General features: G+C 40.2%; 1 protein-coding gene across 1 annotated transcript in view; it reads left to right on the top strand.

Annotated features, from left to right (window-relative positions):
- LOC112560514 overlaps positions 1 to 25,920 on the top strand; it is a 69,459-nt gene that overhangs the window by 41,128 nt on the left and 2,411 nt on the right. Inside the window, exons 34-54 of the mRNA XM_025232426.1 lie at positions 12,956 to 13,089; positions 13,306 to 13,527; positions 13,887 to 14,120; positions 15,030 to 15,160; positions 15,524 to 15,723; positions 16,523 to 16,650; positions 16,820 to 16,927; positions 17,732 to 17,869; positions 18,223 to 18,376; positions 18,927 to 19,160; positions 19,305 to 19,564; positions 20,027 to 20,161; positions 20,733 to 20,828; positions 21,046 to 21,255; positions 21,555 to 21,783; positions 22,988 to 23,075; positions 23,260 to 23,353; positions 24,383 to 24,535; positions 24,845 to 25,006; positions 25,269 to 25,431; positions 25,742 to 25,903. Coding sequence (XP_025088211.1) covers positions 12,956 to 13,089; positions 13,306 to 13,527; positions 13,887 to 14,120; positions 15,030 to 15,160; positions 15,524 to 15,723; positions 16,523 to 16,650; positions 16,820 to 16,927; positions 17,732 to 17,869; positions 18,223 to 18,376; positions 18,927 to 19,160; positions 19,305 to 19,564; positions 20,027 to 20,161; positions 20,733 to 20,828; positions 21,046 to 21,255; positions 21,555 to 21,783; positions 22,988 to 23,075; positions 23,260 to 23,353; positions 24,383 to 24,535; positions 24,845 to 25,006; positions 25,269 to 25,431; positions 25,742 to 25,769 — 3,301 coding nt within the window. The 3' untranslated portion in view covers positions 25,770 to 25,903. The remainder of the gene's footprint in view (positions 1 to 12,955; positions 13,090 to 13,305; positions 13,528 to 13,886; positions 14,121 to 15,029; positions 15,161 to 15,523; positions 15,724 to 16,522; positions 16,651 to 16,819; positions 16,928 to 17,731; positions 17,870 to 18,222; positions 18,377 to 18,926; positions 19,161 to 19,304; positions 19,565 to 20,026; positions 20,162 to 20,732; positions 20,829 to 21,045; positions 21,256 to 21,554; positions 21,784 to 22,987; positions 23,076 to 23,259; positions 23,354 to 24,382; positions 24,536 to 24,844; positions 25,007 to 25,268; positions 25,432 to 25,741; positions 25,904 to 25,920) is intronic.

Here is a 25,920-nt window from a genome sequence, read left to right as displayed (position 1 = left end):
AACAATGCGTTGTCGGCACAATGCCGTCAACTTACGAATACAGTAAACATGCATGTAGTTACGCTTATATTAAAAAAACACCGCAAGATTCGAAAAAGAAACCGCTTTCAGTCAAACTGTCATGGATTCGTGTTGATCGACAAGTTACAATAAAATTTGAATTGTCATTCGAAGACATTCTTATTATGTTTCTCAGACAGGTCACGTGCAATCAATATTTCTATTTACTCTAGGCAATCGACTGTGGCAGCCGCGAGTTTCGTGAGAGATACAGAGAAAGTGTGCTCCGTCAACGTGTCCACGTCTTCCGGTCTCGGAGTAGGTCTTTGAGTTCTCGTGTGAGGCCGGGCTTGCGTGGTGATGGCGATCTAGCGCTTGGGAGAGAGATGATAGTAGATGGCAAGATGGCCGCATGGGGGTTCTTGGAAGCCCTCGTCTGCAAAGAGTATAGGGCGGTATTTGTCAGTCTAATTGCTGTCGCACACAACGATGAGCGCTCTAGCACATTTACAGTTAATCAGTTATCAGACGCTGCAAAATCAAAACATCTAAAGCAAACCAGTCGTGTGATAAGAGTCTCATCAATATTGTCTATAAGGTAGGGTTGGTACAATAGTAAGACAGTTAAACGAAGAAAAGGTTCAGGAATGAGGAATCATATATAGAGATAGAATTCTAGAGCATAAAATATATAATGTACGCAGTTTATAGATTACGTCAAGTTTTTGGTCACTGACTTCAGATCAAAGTGGCACAGGATGCGCAGGAACTTCCAGGTGTCATGAACATACGAGGGGAGGAGTATAGAGATTTGACGTCAACAGGAACGGTGACCTCAACCTGTCTAACGTCCTGGCTTCGTTGCAAGACCGGACGTGCGACCATGTGTGTCATGAAAATGTGTAGGTGACATGGATGAGATCTACACCTGTCTGCGTGGGAGAAAACTTGTTATTGTGGGGAGCTGTTGAATGTGACGATGTGTGAATGATGTGATGTAATGATGACGGTAGAGGTTTCATGGGCAGTTAGGTTTTCGTGATTGCCGTTTGGAAAATGAGTGTTGTCCTGTTTATGCTTCTGTGTAGTGTGGAACTATTAATACGTAGTGGGCAGCACAGCATGGCTCCCTTCTCTCTCTCGTCATTTCCCGGCATGCTTTAATTACATCTTTATTGCAAGATACTAACACGAAATCGAAAGCGGCTTAAATGGCAGTTCAGAGGTTTAAGCAAAGCAAAGTTATCAGAAGATTTTTTTGCTGTGAATAAATTTTAATTACTCATTTACTGTGCATCGGGGCGGTCGCCGAGACCCATTGAGCGAGGGCGTTGGTCTTCTTGAGCTGTCCAGGCTGAGGGTATCTACGCGTAACATTTATACCTCCGCTGCAATTCCCCATGCCGTCTGCAACCGACAACTCTGGGGCTCGTGCTCCGCTAATTACAAGGTCTCATCTGCCTCCGGCGTTCCGGCTGGACATGCAGCTATCAGAGTCTCAACGTCAACTTCAACGGCTAAGTTGGGGGACCGGTTCCAAACAGGGGAACACCGCCACCTCCTATGGCCATCATCGTCAGGGGTTTATGAAGTCTATTGTCCTCTCGTAATGTGCTTTTCTGTCGTCACTTTAAATTATTTTCTCGTCTGCATTGAGAGAATTATCTGTAGGAGTTTAACAGGGTTCCAGGTCCTTGCAAGGTCCTTTTAAGTCTCTTTATATTGATTTTCGCCAAAAGGCCTTTTAAGTCTTTTATTTGCCATGCGGTCCTTTCAAATTCGTCAGCACAGGTCCTTACATTTTTCTGTGACCCTTTTAAGTCCTTTTATCGATAAAATATTACAAAAATTTATCTTCCGGAGTAGAGCTTTGGCGCAAAATACGCAGACGAATTTTTTCGCTGCATTGCTATTTTAATCACATATACCGCAGTGCTCGCTCGCGGCGGAACGTCGTTTCGGCCTTTCGGCGAGTTCACTCTCGTCGTGTCGACCACATTTCTTTGTCTGCTTAGCATTTGAAAGATGCCGGGGAGAAGTGCTCTTTTCAGAGAAACGTGGCTAACAGGAAGTGCACGGAGTATAAAGATTGGTTAATAAAGACTCGAGCAACATAAAACATGTTGGCACGATGTTGGCTGCTGCAAATATCTCTGAAATCTTTCATCAATGGCGAAAGTGTTCTGAAGCAGCAGCATGGTTACCGCAAGACACAGAAGGCAATAAAAGTTATTTCTGAAAGTGCGCGCTTTTTGTGTAAGCTGCTTACCTTTCGTCATCGGAACATCCACAGCCGCGCTCAACACAAATCAGACGGCAACCCGACGCAGCTCTGCAAGCTGTGTCCAGTAAGTTGACAAATTATTTATCTTTAGCGATTCATTTAGTTAACGATGTGGGTACTTAGAAAATCAACACATTAAATTAAAGCGTGGCATAAGCATTTTGCGTTTTTTTTTCCACTGCTTTATTAAGCGCTATCGTCTAATTTTAGCGGTGAAGGGCCAATAGGCTAAAGATCAGTAAATACGCAAGAAATTATTTAAATTAAAAAGTTGAGATTTTCATTTTCTTCATGATTCGAACTACAAAGTACGAGTTTTATACAATCCTGATCTTACTAGCAGCTTTTGGCTGCAGAAATTGATCTGAATTTTGGGTATCCGTTGATCAGGAAAGATTAAAAAGAAAGTATAATTAATAATGTATGTTATTAATCCTCATTTTACCAGCAAATACATTATTTTTTGGATTTTTAAAATCAAACAATTTAACTTAAAGCTAAATCAGTTAGCTGAAAATAACTTTCATTTTCAACTATGCCTGCCCATCTTTATACTGTTAACTATAGTTTAGTATTTTATTTATATTATCATGTCATTAATTATGTGCTTTTTGAAACCTGTCTTTTATTCAGACAGCACATGAATGTTTAAAGAACATAATGGTACTTTAAATGTTTTCTTTGATAGGTTTCGTGATGAGCAATGACATTGAAGGCAGAGATCCTGTGGACTCTCAAGATTGTGGAATCACATACAGTTTCAGATCTGCTGAAAGTTGGCTGACTGTTTCGACCTTATGTTCCCAGACAGCCAGTAGGTCTGCAGAATTTAAAGTGCGGTCAAACAAAAAGGCCAGTTATCTAACTTCATTTGGGCTTGCTCTCACTGTTTTTTTCCGGAAAATTGGGCCCCTTTTTCTGGAAACTGTGTAAATTCGTCGCCATGAGTATGTTCTTGTTGTTTGATGAATCTTCTAACGCATAATAGACTCAAACTAAACACGCTGGATTTCCATGTTCGTTAGCTGGAGTGACAATGCTGTAAGGACTCATTACCTGACCTCGGGAATTTTTGGGTCATTTCCGGCGGCCATAGACCTTAACAAGTTCAGTAAAGGTAATTAGGCGAAATTGCAAACTTCAAGCAAGCTAATTTACTTCAAAATTTTCTATGAAGATGGAGAACGCTTTCTGTAAACTAGCTAAAACCTTCTTTGAGCGAAAATTTAAGTAGCGACATGTATTACCAATCACAATGTTGGTTTGTTAGAAACTGTGGGAGCAGCTGTGGACTCCATGTTAATGCACAATGCATTTAGGCGTGGGTGCGGGCTTCTCAAATGGGAGCTTGAGTCATTTCTTACATCTGCTATATCTTTGTTCAGAACAGCCCAGCCAGAGAGAAGAATTATTATAAAAGTAACTGGTTTCCACATTCTTTTCCAGCCAAGTTCTGTGCTCACCGATGGCTTGAAACAACAATTCTGTTGGCTGAAAACAGCAATTGTTATCTTCCATACTTGAAAAATTTGTCAAAGCTGCAATGGGAGAAAAATAACATTGCCAGACAAATCCCTTTTGATTATTGTAAAGCTGGAGTCTTATTACGACCTTTGCTTTCATGTCGTCTGGCTTTCTTTAGTTTAATTGCCAGTATACTTGACACCTTTTTGGAGAAAATACCAAGCTGATCAGCCTCTTCTTCCCTTTCGCTTTGTTTAGACTTACATGACATTATGAAAAATCTTGATGGCAACAAATTTATCAAGTAAAATGTACTTATAATGTGAAACTGCCCTCCAACTTGTGCAGGTTGATATATGCAACAGTTCTAACCATGTCAATTCTGAGCATGATCGAAACTTGGCTTTCAGGGTTGATAGACTAACTGGCTGTAGTAAGAAACAGTACATCAGTAAACGATGGAAACTCGCTCATGGCCTTCAGAGCTGAATGCAGAGGATTTTTTGAAAAAAGCAGTTGTTCTAAATTGTGCGAGGATAAATGCTGCCAAAATGAAGTACACCTAGGTGAAGAAACATAACTTTCTTATAACGCCAAAGACCATGGGGGAAAAAGACAAATCAAATACAAAAAATGAAAAGGTTTTGTTCGTAATGCCAAATGTGAAAAGCGTTTGATTGATGTAGGACGTTGTGACAAGGTATCTGTCAGAGTCCGTTAATTTTCTGATCAGTATCTGCGCAAGGTGAGGTGTAGTAAAGGTTTAGCTTTGACCCTATGACAGCCCAAGGGACTGGATAGTTGGTTTATTGGTGATGCCTTGGCTGGATAAAGCAGAGTTTCAGGTGTTGTGGTCTGTTGTCAGTAAAGTTACTCCTACTCTCTCATGGTCAAAGCTACAGTGGAAAGAGGATTTTCATTCAACAAAGAAACGTAGCTGACAATCTTAGTCCGAGAACTGGCAACTAAAAGGCACGCAGAAGTAATTCTTGATGCATATTCACAGTGGTGGGAGGGGTGGAAATAGATTGAGATCTCCATAACGCACTGATTGATATGCCGCTTCTAGTGCCTTATGGCAGGTATGACGTTATACCCCTCTCTGAGCAGCAAAGCAGAGAAGGAAACAGAAGAACAGCAGGTCCACAGAAAGAGATTAGGCAGATGAAGCTGGTAATACTCACAAAATAGCTAAAGGACCCCCAGTGCAACGGAAGACGCAAACCTGCTGGAACTGGCTGACAGACATAGGTTTCTCAGGCTGAGAGGGCAAAAAGTTTTTCACTTATTGAAAGATCTAACAACATGCACGTGGTTGTTAGCCCAAGACAAGAAGAGGAGAAACAAAGATTTTACTCTACAGGTGCTTCAGACATTGATAGATTACAGGAAGAAATTAAAAGGTGTTGAATTGTTGACATTCAGAATTATGTTTATTTCAGTTTAAAAATAAGCCTGCACATATTCTGTACATGTATGCTATGGAACATGTTAAGAAACCGAACTATTTAGAGGGAAATTAGGTTGTGTAAAGAAATTGTATCTGTTTATAGTAATTGGTAAAGCTGTAGGGGTGAAAAGAATTGAATTTCATCAAATGAAACTTTTGCTTATAAGTAGATGGATTGCTTTGTCATTTTGTAATCTTAATTCTTATGTGTATTAGTATATCATGCCTGTTTCTGTATATGGTTTTGCATGTGTTACATGTATGTGTAATAAGAATGCTTAAATAATATCTGCAAGGTTAAAAATAAATGGGCTGTATGTTGACGTTTCGACTCATTCCTCTTTGGTTTAGGCATTAAGGATCACACTCTTTTCATTCCTCATCTGATCCTCCATCCTTGGCATTCCTTGTAAGTCACAATAGAAAACTGTTTGGTCTACACAATCTGTACAACACTAGTGTGCCACTTCCGTATTCACCGCGTAAAGAAACGGCTCTTTTTCAAAAGTTGCTTGTTATGGAAACTTACTTTCTTTCTTAGTGAAGCTGTATGATGCTTGTAATGTTGTGTAGTTATTGAGCTGTTGTGCATTGGCAGTCTCTATTTTCTAGGTTGCTCGGGGTTTGCAGCCATACTTGTTAATTTGGTCCACTTTTATATTGACGGATAAATGGAGTGGTGTGTTGCGTTAGGAGAGAGGTAGGCGCGAGAAGAGGATGATAGTCATGTGAACGTGACTTTTTTGTATTAACCAAAGAATGGCTTTCCAGGTTTTGCAATTATTTATTACTTTAGATTGTCTAGAAACTTGAACATTAACGGTGTATGTTATCAGCTGCGCTAAAGGACAGCTTTTTAAGTTAATCTAATCTAATATGAGGCAGACAGGCATCAAAATTAACTCTTTGATTATTTATTACTAGAAATACATGTAATCTTGAGACATAGAGAAGACCAACAGATTCATAAATAATACATTTTCGACCACACAAGAGAAAAACTTTAAGCATTGAGACTGTCACTTAGGTCCTTTCTGAATGCATGAAAGGTCCTTTTAAGGTCCTTTTAAGGTCCTTTTTTGGCACCATCCCTGATCCCTGGGAACCCTGTTTAAATATTTTTCACATCATTGATATTGCCGACATTATCAAAGGCTTGCGATTATTTCCATCATAAATTTATTACCGGATTTTCTTTATAATTCAAAATTTATCTAAGAAAAATAGCGTACAAAAGTAATAATAGTGATTTGAACATATATTTGGATATTTTCCAGATACCGTCTCTCCTGACTTGACATGTCCAGACTACCTGCAGTTTAATGTCAGTAGCAACACATCCTACACTGTAGACCTCCAGACAGCGGGTAACATCACCGGGGCTAACCTGACCTTCCATCCCGACAGGATGGTGCAGGTGGGGCCTACAACAGTGGGAGTTGCCCCTTATCACGTGACCACTACTGACAAGTATGGCTTTGAGCGACAGTGTGCCTTTATGGTGGACATCAGACGTGAGTGATGACAAGGGCTCTGCTTTAGATGCTTTAGATGCTGGCTCTAAGCCTGATGACCCTATCTGTGACATGATAGCTACCTAATTTCTGCTTCTGTGATATGATGGTAATAACCTGATGTTTGTATCAGTGATGGTTTAACACTAATTTCTGTATCTGTGATGTGATGGTAGCTACCTAATTTCTGTTCCTGTGATGTGACGGTAATTCCCTGATGCTTGTTTCTGCGATGTGATGGTCTAACACTTATTTCTGTGTTTGTGATGTGATGGTAAAATCTCTGATGTCTGTATATGTGGTGTCATGGTAGTTACGTAATTTGAAATGTATCTGTAATGTTGAAATATTAAGAGAAGGATATAATAACGTAGTCGATAATGAAGAAGAATAACAGGATCGACTAAAGCAATTTTAAAAATAGCAAAAAGATGAAGAATTTTGTGATCAAGTTAAAATAACTCAAAAAAAGAATATTCTAGTGAAAGACACTTTATATTATATATTTGAAAATGTAAATACAAAATATAAAATAAGGTATGTTAACTTTAATTTCACATCACATGACAAGCTACTACCTGTGAAAACATTTCACATGTCATGTTTCGTCCATCGCAGCGACTGAGTGTCTGAGCGACTACCTCACCCCAGGTGGCGCGACAATGCAATGCACGTCACAAGAAGGTGAGGGTCTTAACTGTACTGTCACCTGCGACGCTGGTATGGCATTCCAAGATGGCAGCACTACCGAGACCTACTCCTGCTCCGAACAGAATGTGTGGTCTCCTACACTTCCTGCCAGGTCTTGTAGTCGTGAGTATTCAGTGCCTTTAATCTTCATGATAGTTTGTCTACATGAATATGTTACATCTGGATTTTTCAACATAAATTTAACAGTCTTTTTTCCTCCAAAAATAAAAAAAAAATATTGTTGAAAACTAAAAACTGAAATGGAACAAGTAATGAACATGTGACTATAGTCTCAACTACTTCTAAAGAAAGGTCGCATCACTAGCCATCTCTAAACATGGCTGGATACATGTCTTGATAATATGGAATAAGTTCTGCTGCTCACTAAGTAGGTATGAGTTTGCCAGTAATGTCTGATAATTGTGGTTCCGTGTTATTACAGCAACGGTTGTGCCTCGGTACATCTACATGGTAGCGATCAACTACACCTGGGACGGAACTGGCAGCATCTCTTCTTGTCTTAATCAGTCCGCGGGAGAGCTTGTAGCTGTGATACCTACAAGGACCGTCACCCCATGTTCTATCGATGGAGGACCCCCGTATATCACCTTTAATGCGTCTGTATTTAGTTTGGACAATAATGCGGTGAGACATAGGTGGAGCCCGATATTCTCATAAGTGTAGTGAGTTGGCATTTCTAGTTCTACTGTCGTTTGTGATGAGTCTCCCGATTCCCCTAAACACTCACTTTTATCTTGTCTTCTTCTTTACCATGTTCCGTCTCCTTCTTAGTGAAAGGGCATGCCTGAAATTGTATCTTTATTTTAATGAAACAGCATTTCAGCTGATTACTTTCGCATTTCTATATATTCTTTAAATATGTGCTTCATTCACAAACTATGTCCTAAATATATATTGTGTGCCGCAGACGAATCTTGTCCTGGAATTGACGGTTGCAAACTTGACGTCCATTTCTTCAAGCGACTTGGAATACTGTCGAAGTATCTTTAGCACCCCATTTTCATTAAGAGCAAATGATTTCTTCAAGATCCAATCTACGAACTGCACTGAAGAGACAGGTTCTGTGACGTTTACTCCAGACAGCAGAAACGTCACTAGAAACGGTTACGTGTGTCCACGAGGAACCACTCTCCAACTTGTCAACGCACAACAGCTCTGCGGTATGGACTCGTGTTTTACATTCACTAACAATCAGTTCGTTCACTTGAGGTACAGAGATACGCTAATAACATGCTGTGCGTACATTAGTTTGTAGATATGTCTATTTTGATATCGTACCAAATAATACATTTTCATTTGTGCAAAATTTTAATTCCTTGTTTGACAGACTAACTTACTAAGAATTACATTGATGTATATTCCACACTGACGTGACTGTGTAGCCTGGTAGTCGGTGCCCCTGAAGAACAACGGGTCGCTGGTTCGAGGCCGGCTCAGACCTTTAGTTCGAAAACTTCCTTTGCCCATCCGATAGCTGTTTAACAGGAATGGGTAGCTGACTTATTACGGAAGTTGTCACCGTTATCTCTATGGCAATAAGCTTTTATTCATCATGTACTTGCGCGAGACGACATTTGGACTGAGAACGCGTGATTAGTAAAAGAACTCAATCGAAAAGGAAAAGTGTTCCTCCGGTCGGCACGTGCACGAATGCATTAAAGCACCTCATCAAACGCTCATCTTCTTAGACTTTGTGTGTGTCGGTGAATAAAGCAGCCGAGTTTATTAAGCTACACCTGCTTCGCCTTTACCCAAGTGGACAGTAAGGGAAGTGGAACCACTGGAAGCGCTGTACTTTATTTTTATCAAGTGAAGACAGAGTGATTGAAAAATATCAAGGGTTACTTCGGGAAATCCCATAACAGCATCTCAGTGTCAGACTCAGTGTGAGGTTTGAAGTTACAGGTTACACGGTGGGAACCCATGTATTACAGTTCTAGTGTACACTATCAAATCCCACTGCGGAATATACATTTAAGTTGGTTAAAAACACACTTGTTTGGGAACATTGGCTGCATTTAATCATCAGAGCTATTTATTTCCACGTGCTATATACTGTCATTTGATTCGTTTTAGTGCAATGTGAGCCTGGCTATATGGAGAATGAGGGCCAGTGTATTGAATGTCCCTCTGGCCAATACCAAAACGAGACTGGACAGACTGAGTGCAAGACTTGTGCTGGCAGCTTTAGTTCTTCACCAAGAGTGTCTGCTAGTCAGTGCGTAGGTGAGTAATGCGCGCCAGAGTGTATTGACTAGTAAAGTTTTTACTTTTTTGAAGAGTCGTTCTTTGACTTTGGTTTATTTGTTGTTTAAACTCTTGCTGTTGAATTTCTTCCCTGGTTTGCTTTTGAAAACCCTAAGTCCACGGCATCTGCAAGGATTTCAAAAGTATATCTTTCGTTTTTTTAGGCTAAAACTGAATTGAATTTAGGACTCTTTAGCAATTAAGTCATAGGCTTTCTTCCGATCCATGTGATCTGTTTCTGGCTGCAGAGCCCTACCATCTGGATTTTGCAAACATTAATGGTGTACTTGCAGACTCCCTACGCTACATGTTTTCAGAAGAGTATTTTAGACAAGAAGGCAATATTCATGGATTCATCTTGACCTTTACCTAGTCCTTAGACAAAATCTTTTCTTCTGCTAGAACTTTAAGGTATTAGGTTCATTGCTGTTTTTTTTTTTTTATAGTCCTCGTACAGAAAAATCAGTTACCTCAAATTTAACGTGTTTCTAATGAGAGTTGCCCTGTGTGCCGACAGCATGTCCACCAGGACAGTATCCAGTCAACAGCACTTCGTGCTCGCCATGTCCCAGGGGCTACTACAAGACCTTGACAAGCTACTACAAGTGTACGGAGTGTCCAGATGACACTACCACCAGTAGCACTGGATCATCAGCCTCTACTGACTGCAGTATGTGTTACAGGGTTCACTTAGTATGTGTGTGCACGCTGTTAATCACTGAATTCATCATTCAAAGAAATCTTCAATATTTTTACAACCAATAATGATTAACGTCGTAAAAAGTGTATATATATATTATATCTGTACATGCGTGTACACACGTACGCAAACATGCTCTCACACATTCTCTCTTTCTCTCTCTCTCACTCACACACAGACGTTGTGCAACCCTAGTGATGTAGAACCAGATCTGAATGATTTCTCATGACAAGCATAAATAGCAGATATGTACAATCGGTTTTACAATATGTACATTCGATCATTTCTACCATCTGGGTACTGTCAGCAGATGTAATAATCTGTTCCTGTCAAGGTGTTAAAATATTGCAGTCATAAATTGTTACAGTATTAAAGGAAAATTCATAGAAATTATTAATGCAGCTTCCTGAATGGAGAGAGATATATTAATTGAAAAAATAGAAGATAACAATGAATACAAGAGATGGATGACTTTGTGATTGCCTGTGAATGAGCGAAAGCACTAATTCTCGCTAACGGACAGTTTTGACATCTTTGATACAAAACTTTCATTGTTCTACCTCAGTACCACTCACTTCTCCTGCGTGTGAAAACGGCGGCACGCCGATCATTTACTTTCACGAGTTCACCTGTACCTGCCCTGAGGGTAAGCACACAGACTGAACGACTTCAAACACCGGCTGTGATGCTACTTCAAATTAAATTTCTGATGTCAGTTCCTGAATTTCATGCTTATTATCAAACGAAATGTCTACTATTTTTGCCATAAAGAATTGATAAAGAAAACCATACTGTTCATAAACCATTTAGCATCCTTTCCAAGTTTTGTGCTTGTGTTTCTTTTTCATCTGTTTTCAGTCTTTTTATTAAACTGTTTTTGAACCACATGCTGTCGTAGAAGATATAACATTCTAACAGCAAGAAGAGATCCTTTCTGAACACAATAATACGTCTATCTTGATGTCTGTCATATGTCTTTCTTGAGATTGTGTATGAATATGTGTTTAAGCTAAGGTCAACACGCTGTCACACGGGTATTTGATTAGTGAGGGTGCCTATGGCTGCAAACGCCACTCCACTAACTAGTCGGGTATCTCGTGTACCTACTTATTCCCCTGCTTACTGTCCAGGCTACTACGGAACGACTTGTGAAAACTGGATCGACCCTTGTGCTCCCAATCCCTGCTACAACTATGGTAGTTGCATCCGCCAGGGCATAAACTACACCTGCTGGTGTCCTCCAGGTGAAACATTGTTTGATTATTTTGTCTGCACTGAGAAAAGTCTTCTCTGTCTAGCTCTTTCTATTATTCTATCCCCTTCTCTGTCTCTTCCCCTCTGTGTCGTGTCAAAGGAGGTGGACTGCACAAAGCGTACACTTGTATGTATATTTGTAAGTAAAAGCGCTTTAGTCTCCTTGTAGTTGTGCCTCCCTATTTTTGTACATGTGTCAAGTTTTTTTTATGACTCTTTCTTTCTATATATCCACACATATCATTTTGATGTACTCAAGAGGTTATATCCGTCGTAAACTTCGGACTGGGTTCCGATGTTGATGTTTTACTAGCCTCATAACAATACTCGTCTTATTTTACTCTGCAGCTGACACATGTGTCATAACTGCAAAAAAAAGTCACCAACATTTCAGACATGTACAAGCCTATCCAAGCACTGGCTCAGAAAGCAAACATGATCATATACAAAGACTGTTGTCTTTATTCCGCACCGTGCTATTCTGTAGTTTCTACTGCAAATTGAAGTCTCTCATACACTGAAACTAACGGACGGTAGTATGACACTTCAGATCCATTTTTTTTTCAAAAGCTTGATTTGTTTTCAATCACAAGAGGATCAAGTCTTCTTTTCAAAAAAACGTTCCGTCTGCATTCGAGAAAACTTCATTTGACTCGTTCTATTACTGTTTTTTTTCTCTGAAGGTTTTACTGGAAACCAGTGTCAAGTCGATTCCCAGAATAACTGCCAGAACAACACGTGCTCGGACATCAGGTTCTGTCGCGACAAGATTAACTCCGCCGACTGTGTGTGTCCTTCTGTCGGCAATTATACTGGACCACAGTAAGAGCTGACTTTCTTATGTTCATTACCTGATCATAGTTACACACAAAGTTGACTTTCTGGTCTTTGCTACCTGAGGTCAAGAACACGCAAAGTAAGAGTTGGCCTTCTACGGCATATATGTGTGCAGTGAAGGTAAGTTGTTGCTCTGGGAGAAGAGAAGAAATTCAAGGAGAATCATGTTTTTTCCGAAGTTATAAAATGATGTCCATCCATCGCGGATAATGTTTTAGCTAGTTATAAAGAAGTAGTTATAATTAATAAAGCAGTTGCAAAGGTGTTCTAGGGTAAGAAAAGAAGATAGAGTCTTGGGGCCTGAACACCTCTTTAGAGCTTTGGAAACAAGATTCTCCTTGAATAGCCCCATTCTTCCTCGGGGAAACGACTTACTCTCGTTTTCTACTGCGGGAAGCTAAAAGTGAACATGGTAAATATATAGCTGTTTGGCTGATCAGATGTTCTACTGGATGCCTATTATCCTCCCTCACCACTGTTATCTGTTTTGTAAGGTGTGCGGTGCCCCAGGACCTGTGTTCCTCTAGTCCCTGTAAAAACGGTGCCACTTGTCAAAACTTCCCTGGCGTCCGCTACACATGCAAGTGTCAACCAGGCTACACTGGAAGCACGTGTGAAACACTTATTGGTAAGTAAACAGCATTAAGGCTGTTAGTTAACTAACTCTAATAATAAACAATTTTTATTTCTTGTAAACGTTTATCAAGTACAATCATCATTTCTTGCGAGAAGAACTCTTAAAAGTCATATAAAAATAACTTGCGTAACATTTGCTTTTATTTTGGTTTGTTTCCTAAAAATTATTATTCACATTTCTGAGAAAAACTTTGCCTTATTTTTTCAGATCAGTGTGCATTGAACTCTCATGGCTGTCTGTACGGAGGTCAATGCACTAATGGCATCAATAACTACACTTGTTCCTGCCAACAGTCTTACCAAGGCTCTCACTGTCAGCAGACACCCGACTACTGTAACCTAAGTAACCCTTGCCTCGGTGGCGTCTGCTACAACGACTACAACATGTCCAAAGCGCTGTGTGCCTGTAGCTACCCTTACCGACTGAATGGTAGGTGACAACGAGAACTGGCCTTTAAAATATTAGAAAATTAAAAATGACAAATAGAATGTATCGCTAATGCCCCAAAGTATGGAGGAATAAATTTAAATTTGTGTATATAAAATAAAAAAAAGACATTGAGTAAGAAAAAGCACTTTTTCAAACTCCTGTTTGCTGTTTCGCATATCTTTGTCAATGAAAACACACAGACCTATTGTATTTCGTGAAGTACACTGGCACCGGTTAAATGTTCGTTGTTATCGTTTAGCTACGAGAAGGTTGTGAATTTTATTACAAGCTGATCTCAGCGATCGTTCCTGTGGCAACCGATATTTCTCATTTTATTGGTAATTTTTTTAAAAATACAGTCAACAGCGGCCGTTGTGAGGAGATTGACGTCTGCTCTGAGAGGAGGCCATGCCAGAACAATGCCACGTGCCAGCGCGTGTCTCCAGGCCAGTTCCACTGCGCATGCCCACAGGGTTACGAGGGGTCATTGTGTCAACACATCGTCAGGTCCTGCACCAACAGTTCGTGTGTTCACGGACAGTGTGTAGATGTACTGAACAACTACACGTGTGTTTGCGATGCTGGCTATACTGGTAAGGACTTTAATGATAAAACCAGTCCTAATTTATGTGATAATAATTTTTTTAATTATTATTATGAATGTAACTCATGACACTTAAGTGTTTATTTGAGTGGAGACTTTGTTAATTTTGTAAAAATATACCCTTAACAAGTTAGATGGGTGTGCAGAATGATTAAGTCTTGTTGTTAGCTATGTTATTTGTAACAATGACTGGACCCTCTAACCTATATGTACTCAGAACAGCTTACAGATGTCTGAGAAACATTCGGAACTTTCACAGCTTGCCTTATGTATTAACTGTCTGCCTGTGATGATGTAGGACAGATTGCTTACTGCATAGTTTCACTTTTTACTCCAAGCAATCCATTTCCCTATTCTCATCACTGAAATAAAAGCGTTTTATTTTTAATACACGAGAAAACGTTTTGAAAATGTCATTACTCTTCAGACTAAGAAGCTCAACTAAGATATAAGTACACTGAATGGAATCAGTGACAGAACATGGGAGTCTGCGCCACTAGCACAGTCTGAAAGTGGTAATATAAATGGTTTTGCAAGACAGGGAAAGGCGGGGGTTCTTTCGAGAGGATTGATTCTGGCAATTAACTGCATTTTTTCCGGAGGAAGGAAGGTATGAGGGAAGATTGACTTTAAACGCAGAGCTAGCAACAGTCTGTAACCAGACAAATCAGAAAGCACCTTAAGCAGCTGCCATATGCAGATAAATGAGAGCGTTCCCTAGACGAGTTGCGAACCCACGACTTCCCGCTCCTCACTGTATTGAATAGTGCTCATATAGCCCCTTGTCATTCCCAGCAGGTAGTGTAGCAGGATGTGTGTGTCTGCTTCTATTGTTTCTACTCATCGGCTGCTCTGAAGAGACTGACGTCTGCATTTTTAAAGTTGTATTTCTTCGCAGGTCGTTCATGCGAGGTCGATGTCAATGACTGTCCTGGCCAGTGCGTGGCGAACAACACACTTATGTGTATCGATGGGGTCAATCAGTACACGTGCTCTTGTAAAGCTGGCTTCACTGGTGTACACTGTGAGGTTAGAGACCCAAGGTTTTGTTTCATGTATACGTTTGCATGTTGTTAAAGTTTTGCAGCATTTCATCATTAAACATTCGTTAAAAAATGTTTGGGGTTTCTGCTTCGAAATCGTTTTTCAATATTTCTGACGATAATTTGAATTGAATATTAGTCGTGTATGGCGTATTTAAAAATGAAGATCTATGAGGTCGTGTGTTTAGATTGCTGTCAACAAGTGCTTCATGTTTTTAACTCACTTTTGAACTACTGGAAACTTCTTTATGTTCAGACTAGTATCGACGTGCGCTCTGTGTGTTCAAACTGACACTACTATGTCTTCAATGCCTTTAAACTGACGTCAGCTAATTTTCTCGGTGTCCAGACTAATATCAATGAGTGTGCGAGTCTGCCCTGTAAGCATAACGGCGCGTGCGTCGAGAGCGTGACACCTGGTGACTACAACTGCACCTGCAGAGATGGATGGACGGGAAAAAACTGCGACACGCTTCCTGTCTTCTGTAGAAACGACTCTTGCCAGAATGGAGGAGTGTGCTACAACTTGCAGGACAGGCTTTTCTGCAGGTTCTTAATTATTTAATTATTTTCCTCTGAATACCGTTATTTTCAACAGCTTTGTCTAACAGCAGAGTATGGCAATGTGCGTGTGTGTGAAAATGAGTGAGATATTCGAGTATCTGATTACACTCACATCGTTGGTCTGATTTCAACCAAAGTTGGCAGGAATAGTTTCTTTTTTTCAAATCCAGGAGTGTACTAAACTTCATTTTGTAGGTAACGTTTCTTTGGAGAATGATTATGTTTGATGTTTATTTTCTCCGGTTTAAGATGTTAATGATGGCTCAGGATAAAATAACTTTACGCAGAAGAAATATCACCATGCATCTCTTACCTCGAGTAAACGTGGACAGCGAGGCAATGTGAGAAAGTGTTATATGAAAGCAAGAGGGAGAGAGAGAGAGATTGGGGGACAGCAGACAGATGTAGTCGAGAAGAAGAAACAAGAGACAAACTCACAAAGTCGTAAAGAAAGAGAGGGGATGGGTTGTGGAGAGCGGGAGCGTCCCTGTCAAAAAGTTTTTTATCTCTCTTCTCTTCACTCAAAATATCATGAATATGGGTTGTCAGCCCTGGAAGTGAGGGACTGTCGATGGTGAAAGTGTTTCACTGTTTGGCTAAACTCATGATTCGAGTAAATAAGCTTTACTCAGAGGAAGTGACAGATCTGAACACCACAATGAAACCATTTGATGTATGAATACTTATCAACGTGTTTTATGTCATTGCAGGCACTGCCATGTAGATAAAATATAGAAATGTATTATTAAGCGAGGGTATTTATATAAGCATGTTTTTTCCAAAGCTGTCAAGCAGGTACACATGGAAACGCTTGCAACGAAACCACTAACATCTGCAGCATAGTGAGCCCTTGTGTCAACCCTAACCAATGCCAGTCTCGCAACGAAACGGCCTCTTGCAACTGTCCTCAGAGTAAGTCACGTGTCCAGTTCTAAGCTGACCAAGAGAGCATCTTGTAAAGATGATCCACGGAAAAATATTCTGAACGGTACACATCAATTTTTTCATAAAGAGATATGGAACAGTAGTTTTCAGTTTCGTTTAATTTTTTAAGTGATGACTCTAACAATCTGTCGTACAGACTACACTGGAGGTTCATGCCAGCTGGTCAAAGATTTCTGTAGCCCCAATCCGTGTCCGACTGGCCAGTGTGTGACAACTGATGTAGGCTACAGCTGCCAATGTCAAGGTAAGATATCTACTCCCGTAAAGATCTTGAAAATAGTATTTACAGCTTCAGACATTTATTGAAAGACCAGATACTAATGACAAGCTTTATCACATAAAATGAGACTCTTTAATATGTCATAGTACAGAGCGCCCTTCCACACACACACCCCATCCAGAATTATATTAGAAGTTAAAGTTAAAGCGTCGGCTTTATAACGTGTTATATCGAGACTTTTTTCCTTTTTTCCATAATGCTTTTTCACTGAAGGAATTTAGGGGACGACCCGAGGGCAACCTTTTTTTATGTGTGATCGGCTCGTGTTCATATTGAAAACTGATGTTGAAATAATAATTCCTAAAAATATGAGTACATAATTATATTTAATTTTCATAAGCCTTCAAACATCTGTATTTTCATCTGCCACTAGAAGAGCAGAAGAAAATTACTGTCCTATACTGGAAAACTCTGTTGCATGTAAACAATGTTTTTAACTGCAAGCGTGGCTCATTTCAGTAAATTTGTGCATGTCCGAGTTGAAAGAAGAAACTTCGCTCGGGTTGTCTTTTCAAGCAGCGATTTTTTCCCCAAGAGCAGAAAAGCTGATTTTGGAATACAGCCTTACAGATTTGAACTTTATATAGCATTAGTCCTAAAAACCTTTAGGACGTGATGGACGAACAAGTAGAAAGGAAAGAAGGACCACACGGAAAGTTACAGTAAAAACCAAGGACTTGCGCACCGAGAAACGTTGAATAATGTTACATTGTCTTGTCGGAAAAGCTGCGCGCACCTTTATAGAAACACAAACTGTTTTGGTTTCAGCAGCTGACAACTGTACCACCACAGACCACTCGTGTGCTTCACTGACATGTCCCAGTGGAAGTAGTTGTGTGGAGACAGCTAGTGGCCCTCTGTGTCTTTGTCATCCGGGCTACCTTCTGGGTGGTGGCGTGTGCAAAAGTATGTTGAGCTCTGAAGTCAGCTTTTGTTTCATAATCTCAACTCTGAAGTGAACTCTAATTAAATGACAGACGATGTATTTTGAAAAGAAACAGAAATAGAAGAAAATGTATTTTGAAAGAAGCTTGAACAGTCATAGAGTGTACTTTTACCATCAACCATCTCTGAGAGTCACAGATCAATGGTCAGCTGTGCATTTTAGAAGAAACTCATAGATGGTTTGCTGGCTGGATTTGTCAGCAGGTCGAAAGGTCAATCAGATGCGTGATGATACTGACTGCGTTCTTGACACAGTCATTATTTCTTTCATTATTGCTCTCAATGCGGTCTTGACACAGTCATTTATCTTACAGACACGTCCAGCGACTTCGACATCTACTTCACCAGACGCTCCAACACTGCGGTCCGGGCTCTGCAGCCATTCACAGTCACAGGACAAGCTTTAAGTCTCACCTTCTGGATCTCTTTCCTTGATAATTCGAGTTCCTTCCCAGTACAACTTATCAGGTACGTTTTTTTTTTGGTACATAAATGTCAAATTTATTCAACTAATCCTTTATTTTGGTGCTTTAATGGGTAGGGGGACGATTTTACAGATGCTAATGTATGATCATTTGTACTTCGTTTTCCAACATATGATCATTTGCGAATAGCAAATAACATTGTAGCTTTTTTTATTACAGGCTATGCACTCAACAGAATATTGCCTTGTGGCTAAGCATACTTTTTCTTACCTCCAGCAGCCTATGGGGCATCTCACCTAGTTTGTATCTTGCACAGTACAGCTGTTTTGCTATCATGCATTGAGCTTTTGACTTTACAGGGTTATGAGGCTCTTTAACCAACACTTCTAACTTTTCCGGCATTGTGGACCATACTGTTTTCCATTTTCTGGTTTATGAATCATGTACTTTACTACGCGTTCTGTAGATTCAAATTTGGATTTATGCGTTTCAGCGATGTAAGTATAAACTATATATTGAAATACGGTGGTTTTTACCAGTGTGGAACGATATCAGAGCATGTTATCACAATACATGTTTTATGTTACTTACAGTGACAGGATGGACCGGGTGCTCCTCGTCTCACAGTATGGAGTCACCTTCGGGGGTACATTTGCTGTAAACTTTACAGATTATAACGGAAGTCCACAGTCACTGCCTGCAGAACAGAAATGGACCTTCTGTGCGATCACGTGGAGTGTGACAGGCCATTACAAGATCTACATCGACAGTGTGGAGCTGCCAAGCGGCAGTGGAATTCCCAACGGTTATTTCCCCTCCTTAGGAAGGTGGGTACCCTGGTTACATCTTACATTTGTCATTTTTGGAAGGGGCAATAGCCATTTAAATCTCTCAGGTCGTTCCGTTGGACAGTTTTGTACTAATTTTGCGCAGTTGCTGATGGCTGATGTTTCACAAACTTGTGTTGACAGCCTGTTGTACCCCTACATCGGCGAGGACTTTGCTGGCTACATCTCGCAACTCAACGTGTGGAACGGCACTCTGACCAGTCAGGCAGCGCTGGCTTTGTACGCCAACAGTGATGCTGCCCCCTCATCCCTGGCACCAGCCTATCGCTGGGCAGAGTATCAGTTCAACTCCTGCGTCAAGCTTATCTCCCCCAGCACCGTGAAGCGAGACAAAGCCATGTGTCAGATGAGAAACTATGGTAACGAGTGTGCCAATGACACAGGTACCTGCACGCTGCATGCTGAATATATTTTTTTCGCCGTTTTTGTAAACAGAGAAAAATCTTTTTTTTATTTTTAGTATTTAAGGTAATATTCTTTATTTAATAACTTTATAAAAATGTTTCAGGTCTTAAATATTTTTGTTTACCTCCTCACTCAAAATGTTGCTTACCGTATAAAAATAAATTGCGATGAAATTTATTTTCGCTGACGCGATATGTGGCATACTTCTATTGACAGCATAATGAATAATGAAATTTAAAAATGCACATAATAATGTACAGCTGAAATTTTTATACTTTCTTCCCTACATCATTTTGTTGTCGCCTCTAGTATGACAAAAGACTTCTTATTCAGACACACACATATGTGTGTATATATATATTAATGTATACAGAGAGAGAAAAAATGTTTATAGCCATATGACACTAATTCTATATGTTCTGTATCCTTCTAACGACCAGTCAAAACGCCGCCTGTCGCAAACTGTTCCACGACAGACCTGAAAATTCCCACCTACCGTCAAATACAGTTATTTGACCACATGAGCACGAAAACGATCTTCCCTGGGGATTATCCGGTGTTTACTAACATGAATGGTGAGTGTCTGAGTCTTATATGCCTGTGATCAACTCATTTTGTAAATAGACAAAGAGCTGCCTAAGTTAACTGGACTGTGAAATCATCATCTGGCACGATACTGTTAGAATATAGAGACAGAAGTTCATTGAGTGTGGATACAAATATTCACTACTGCTACAGGAAGCAGCCATCCTCTCGCTTCTCTCCCTTTCTGTCGTTGACGAGAAGTTGTCAGGCATTGACTTGTTTCAGCGACTGTCAACACTCTACAGTTATGCAAATGTTACTTTGCCTGTGTAAATGGTTTGTACAGGGCTCTAAATACTGATATACATGGGATATATTACTGAGATGGGGTACATTACGTCATTTGTATGTGGGTACATCGGGGTGCATAAGTATGTCGTGGGTGTGAATGGCTGGAGTACATGGGATGCAGCAGCGTCTGAGTGTATGTAGAGAGATGAGGCAGACTGGGTTCTGTAGTTTGTGAGTGTATGTGGGGAGATGAGGCACAGTAGCACGTGCATCAAGTCTTGTCTTAACATCGCGATACAGTCTGTGACTTTCTTGATGAACGTTCTGCAGGAACGCTGCTGACCTTCGGCGCCTACCACGTGGTTTACGCATCCAGAGACACGGCGGGCAACGTCGCCATGTGTCGCTTTAACGTCTACGTGCAACGTGAGTTGACGTTACGCAGGTTTCCATCTTCAATTAGCTATGTGATGTGTTGTAGTTATACCACTCTTTTAACAAGCAGCAGTGTGGAAAACAGTTTCTTGGATTTCTAGCATCTACTCTTTCAAATTGATGGCATCAGCGTGGATGGTAACGATTGTTTCTTTACAGTGATCGCAGCTTCTTGACTCGCGTAACTCCTCTAACAATCTCTGTACAGGTGAGGGTCATGTGTGCAACTCTGGGGAGGCTGACTCTGGTGATTCAACTTTGACCTCTTGTGCTGCACAACCTTCGTTGGGTGAGAGCGTGACGTGCCCGGTGAACTCTAGCGTCATGCCGTTCACGCCCAAGGTCCTGACGTGCGGCAAGCTGGGCTCCTACAACCTGGGTGACCTTTACACCCTGCCCCCAGCACAACCCTGTAGTGGTGAGCAACATGACCTTTGTACACCACCATGACTTTCCGAGCCAAACACTTCATACTTGCTTATTTGAGTTCTTTATCAACATTCTCAGTTTGTGAAAGTAATATAAGCACGTTAAAGCAGATTTTAATTAAGAAAAATAATTTTACACGTGTTTGTGCTTAAACCGAGGAAGGTATGGCTGGAAATATATTTTGGTAGCTAGCAACTTCTACAAGTCCCACCAATAGGAATCTGAGGGGTTGTCTTGCGCCAATGAACAAACAACACTGGTTTTATCTGGACTTTATTTTTCTTGTAGACTTTGTGGATGCTCAAGTGCTAGCGACCTTGTCCCTGAAGTATCAACTGAGCATTTCCTGTGGTACCAGTGTGGCAGCATCCATGAAAAGCAATCTTCAGAACAAAGTGAAGACCTTGGCCGGTACTTGGCAGAAGCTGTGTAACAACAGCAACTGTGACTCGGTGAATGTCAATGTAGTTTGTAACAGTAACACCGCAACGGCCAGTCTGATCTTCCATGACTTACCGTGAGCCTCACTTTCTTCCTTCATGCTTTATTTCTTGTGAGATTGCTTTATGAATATCTACAATGAAGGTTCCTAACGACAAAAAGTTTTCGCTGAGCTTTATAAACTGTTGGACATAATGTTGTTTTATACAATATTTTAATACATAGTTTGCTACAATAGTTTTTTCCTACCTCCATTAAGTTTTGCCAGCTTCTAAAAGTATATTTGTTAAATCAGTTTGTTTTGATTGTTTTTATTCCCTGAGTTTGTTACAGTATTTTGAATTTTTTTATCAGTTTGCTACATTGTTGTTTCTAATCTGTCAATACGCCGACGAGAAAGCTCTTTCCATGTTAAAGGGGAATAGAGGAGGTAGACCCCCGTGAATAAAAGGTGTCAGGCCATCACTCTTACTGCTTTGGAGGGTCTAAAAGTTTGAAGACTTCGTACTTCAGACTTTTTGTGTGGCTTATAATGCATACGTGTTGAATCTTAGTGTCATCAAAATCAATCCTTTATGCTACAGAACAGAAATGAAATGTCAAAGAAGTATTGGGGGATTTTTCTTTTCAAAAATAAAAATAAAAAAAAAACAAATACTTTCCGCTTGGATATACCACGTCAGGCTTTTGATGAACTTGATAATCTCTTGGAAATAAAGGAGCAATGTTTTACGAACTTGCACTGGTGTTTCTAGTGCTGGAAATTTTTCTGTCACTGACCCCCTTCAACTTTGACTAACAATCAAAATAATTTTGAAGTCAAACAAACTCTCAAGATAAAGCCTCAACTCAATGTCAAGCGATTTTTGGTCATGTTCGTGATTCCAAAAACATCAGTTTTGAACATCTTCCATGGCCATCTGCGCTACAGACAAAACTCTGACTGATTTCTTCATCGCCTATTCATTCCAGGAAAAAGAAATTTTTTGTCTCCGACTTGGATGAACGAAAGCAATCTAATATTAGGAAAGCCACAACTGCTGAAGAAACTTGACTTTCCAAAATAGAAAACTAGAAGATGTGAAGATGTCATTATTAAAGCAGTGAAATAATACCTGAGAAGACATGCAAAAAAATTGTGAGGATTATTGAAAAGTAGATTCAGTCAGATGAAAACATGCTCAGCAATTCTTTTTCTTTTCTGTCCTTCGACTGGAACGAAAAATGTTGAACTCCACACACCAGCTTTGTTCCTGTCTCATTCTTGTGTTTTTCTCCAGGGCTCAACTGACTTCTGGTAATGTCACATACACTGTCACAGAACTCCTCAAAGTGTCTGCCATCGAGCAGGACACGTTCGTCATCAGTGTAAGATTTCTATTTTATTTTTAAATATTATTTCTTAAAATGTATTACAAAGAACGTACAAACTCAAGCACACAAACAATGTTCTGTATCTCATTTATCTCTGGTCAGATAATGTCGAAATGGAAAGAGATGTTGGTAGAGGATATATTTCATGTATAAAATTGTTGGTTTGGTTTCTCTGCAGTTTGTGGCGAATTCAGTTTTGATCAGGGATGAAGTAACGGTCACCATACAGATGACATGTAGGCAAGGCTATGGGCGATTCGGTGCTGGGTGTGGTGAGTAAATGTTGCCAGACAAGAGTGGACATGTATTTCTCACTCTTTTACTTTCTCTTAAATATTGTTTGAAAGATGCTCAATATTGTGTTGAGGCTACCACATGTATATCACTTATGCTTCATACAAGGTACACGATAGTGCATTCACCCGTACAAATGCACCTTTACGTAAACCCCATAAACATTATAATAACATTAATTAAATTTGTGAATTGTCCCTTGAGAAGGTTTATACAGTTATATGACCCCATTGTTGACACATGTGTAAAGACAGGTACCCCAGATCACAGGGCTATCTCTACAAGAAAGACACGTTAACTCAAGACTATCTGTGACCCTCCATGACGAACTCAGTCTTAAGTCGGAAATTTGAGAATAGCCAATTTGGATATTTTTAAAAAGTACAGGTTCTGACTTTCTTTTAATATAAATGTTCTTCTACTAGTCCTTAAATTGAGTGAGTTATAAACTTTTAAGTTTGACAGTACGATGGCGGCCATTTCGAGAAAAGCGAGTTCAAAGATTAGCGTCAAGATGGCCGACCAGATTTGTTGACTCCTAAACTTTTGCAGACAAATCTTTTGATCGGTTAATATTTGAATATTTCTTTAAAGAAGTTGAATACACTGACTCCCCGCTTTCTGGCAAGGTGTAGCACGAAGGGGTTATGACAGGGAAACAGTATCGGAACAGCGTTTGAATTTCGTCTGAAAGCAGTACGGATCGCAGTAGGGTGCCTCGATTAAAACGTATTTAAAGTCGATTTCTAACTTTTATTTTAGCATAGCAGTGTATTTTCCTGATAACCAAGGAATCCATTTGTAAAGAAAAGTCAAACTGCACAAAACTGACCTCTGTCACCTTTCGGGGCCTCTAGCACAAAACATTTCGTCGTGGAGGGTAACATTTGTTAGTAACCGATTAATTAGAGTTTCAGTCCAGAAATATTAATTTATGTTTTCATTGATATGCTTCGATTTGTTACTGCAATGACATTAACATGTTCACTGTTAACACAATGTTTCAGTTCAGTGTGTCGCTGGCAGCTTTCTGAACTCCGCAACGAACATGTGTGAGCAGTGTGCAGTCGGCACCTACACCAACTCACCTGGTCAGACTCAATGTACACCATGTCCACAGAATCAGACGACGCTTCGAGTGGGCTCCACATCCTGTGTTGGTCAGTCTGATGAAAGAACGAATGTCAATGAATAGGTGTGAACACAATGCAGTTAAACATCTGTCTTGTGACAACAAGAGGACACTTTCATGTGATCATATTAACACTTAATGTCTGATTATTGAAGGGAGGTGAAAGGTGACTGAGTGGGTTGTGGTTTCGTATCCTCGTGTTCCCGACATACGAAGGTCATTAGCCGAATAGACTTCATCTTTTAAAGACATGAATTGGAAGGTTTTATTCGTGTGATTAACATGTTTTGACATAATGCATACTGACTGAGATATCGGTTCTTAAAATAATTTTCAGAGAAATGTTCTGAGGGGGGTTATTATAACCTCACCAACAACGCATGCCAACCTTGCTTCAAGAACTTTTACCAGCCCAACAAAGGAAGTGTGGCTTGCTTTCCCTGCCCACCAAACAGTTTCACTGCAGGACCAGGAACAGTTTCTTTGGATAAATGTCGTGGTGAGTATGTGAGTCAGACCTCTGATAAATGAGACGGTGTTTGTGTGAGTCGTGTGCCATAGAGATATATAGGGGTATGTTTGACTGGGACCTCAGATATGTCGCGATGCGCATGACTCAGGTCACTGATAATTGTTACTGTGTTTGTGACACACTTATAATAAATGACATGGTGAATATGGGACTCACATCTTTAATTAAAATATTTATCGAATTTATTAATGTCATTCATCAAATGATTAATAGTCGATGTCTGTGACAGCCGCCTGCCCACCTGGCTCAGACATGCAGGACACCTCGTGTGTGCCGTGTGCCCGCGGCTCCTACCGGACAGGACTTGTGGCAGACGACAAGTGTCAGAACTGCTCCGCTAGGCAACACCACCGCCACCACCAACTCCACCTCGTCCATCGACTGTTATCAGCGTTAGTCACTTCTTGTTCACTTCTCGATGCCAACAATGGGAGACATGACCACGGCAATATTTTAGTTGTTCTCACTGTGTGTAAAAATAAATCATTGAACGGTTCCCTGGCTCATACAAACTTAAAAATCACGAAGTATATTACAGACATTACAATGAATTGGTAATTACTGAAATTTGACATTAATCTATTGTTAGTCCTTGACAAGCTTCTGACCTTTTGCACACATTGTAAAAATTAAAACCTAAACTTTTAAACATACCGGTCGACGAAGTAAATATATAAACATATAATGTGTGGTCTTTTCCAGCTGCCTGTTCCCCTGGTTACATGCGTAACTCCACCACTAACCAGTGTGAACTGTGTCCTTACGGCTATTACCAGCCTGAACAGTGGCAAGACACGTGTATCCCATGTAACATCAACTACACCACCAACAACACCGGAAGCACCAGCTCCAGCGACTGTATATGTAAGGGCTGACTCTTG

Source organism: Pomacea canaliculata, linkage group LG1 (assembly GCF_003073045.1).
Source record: "Pomacea canaliculata isolate SZHN2017 linkage group LG1, ASM307304v1, whole genome shotgun sequence".
Classification (NCBI taxonomy): Eukaryota; Metazoa; Mollusca; class Gastropoda; order Architaenioglossa; family Ampullariidae; genus Pomacea; species Pomacea canaliculata.
Note: the sequence above shows the minus strand (reverse complement) of the source record. Positions and strands in the feature narration are given on the sequence as shown.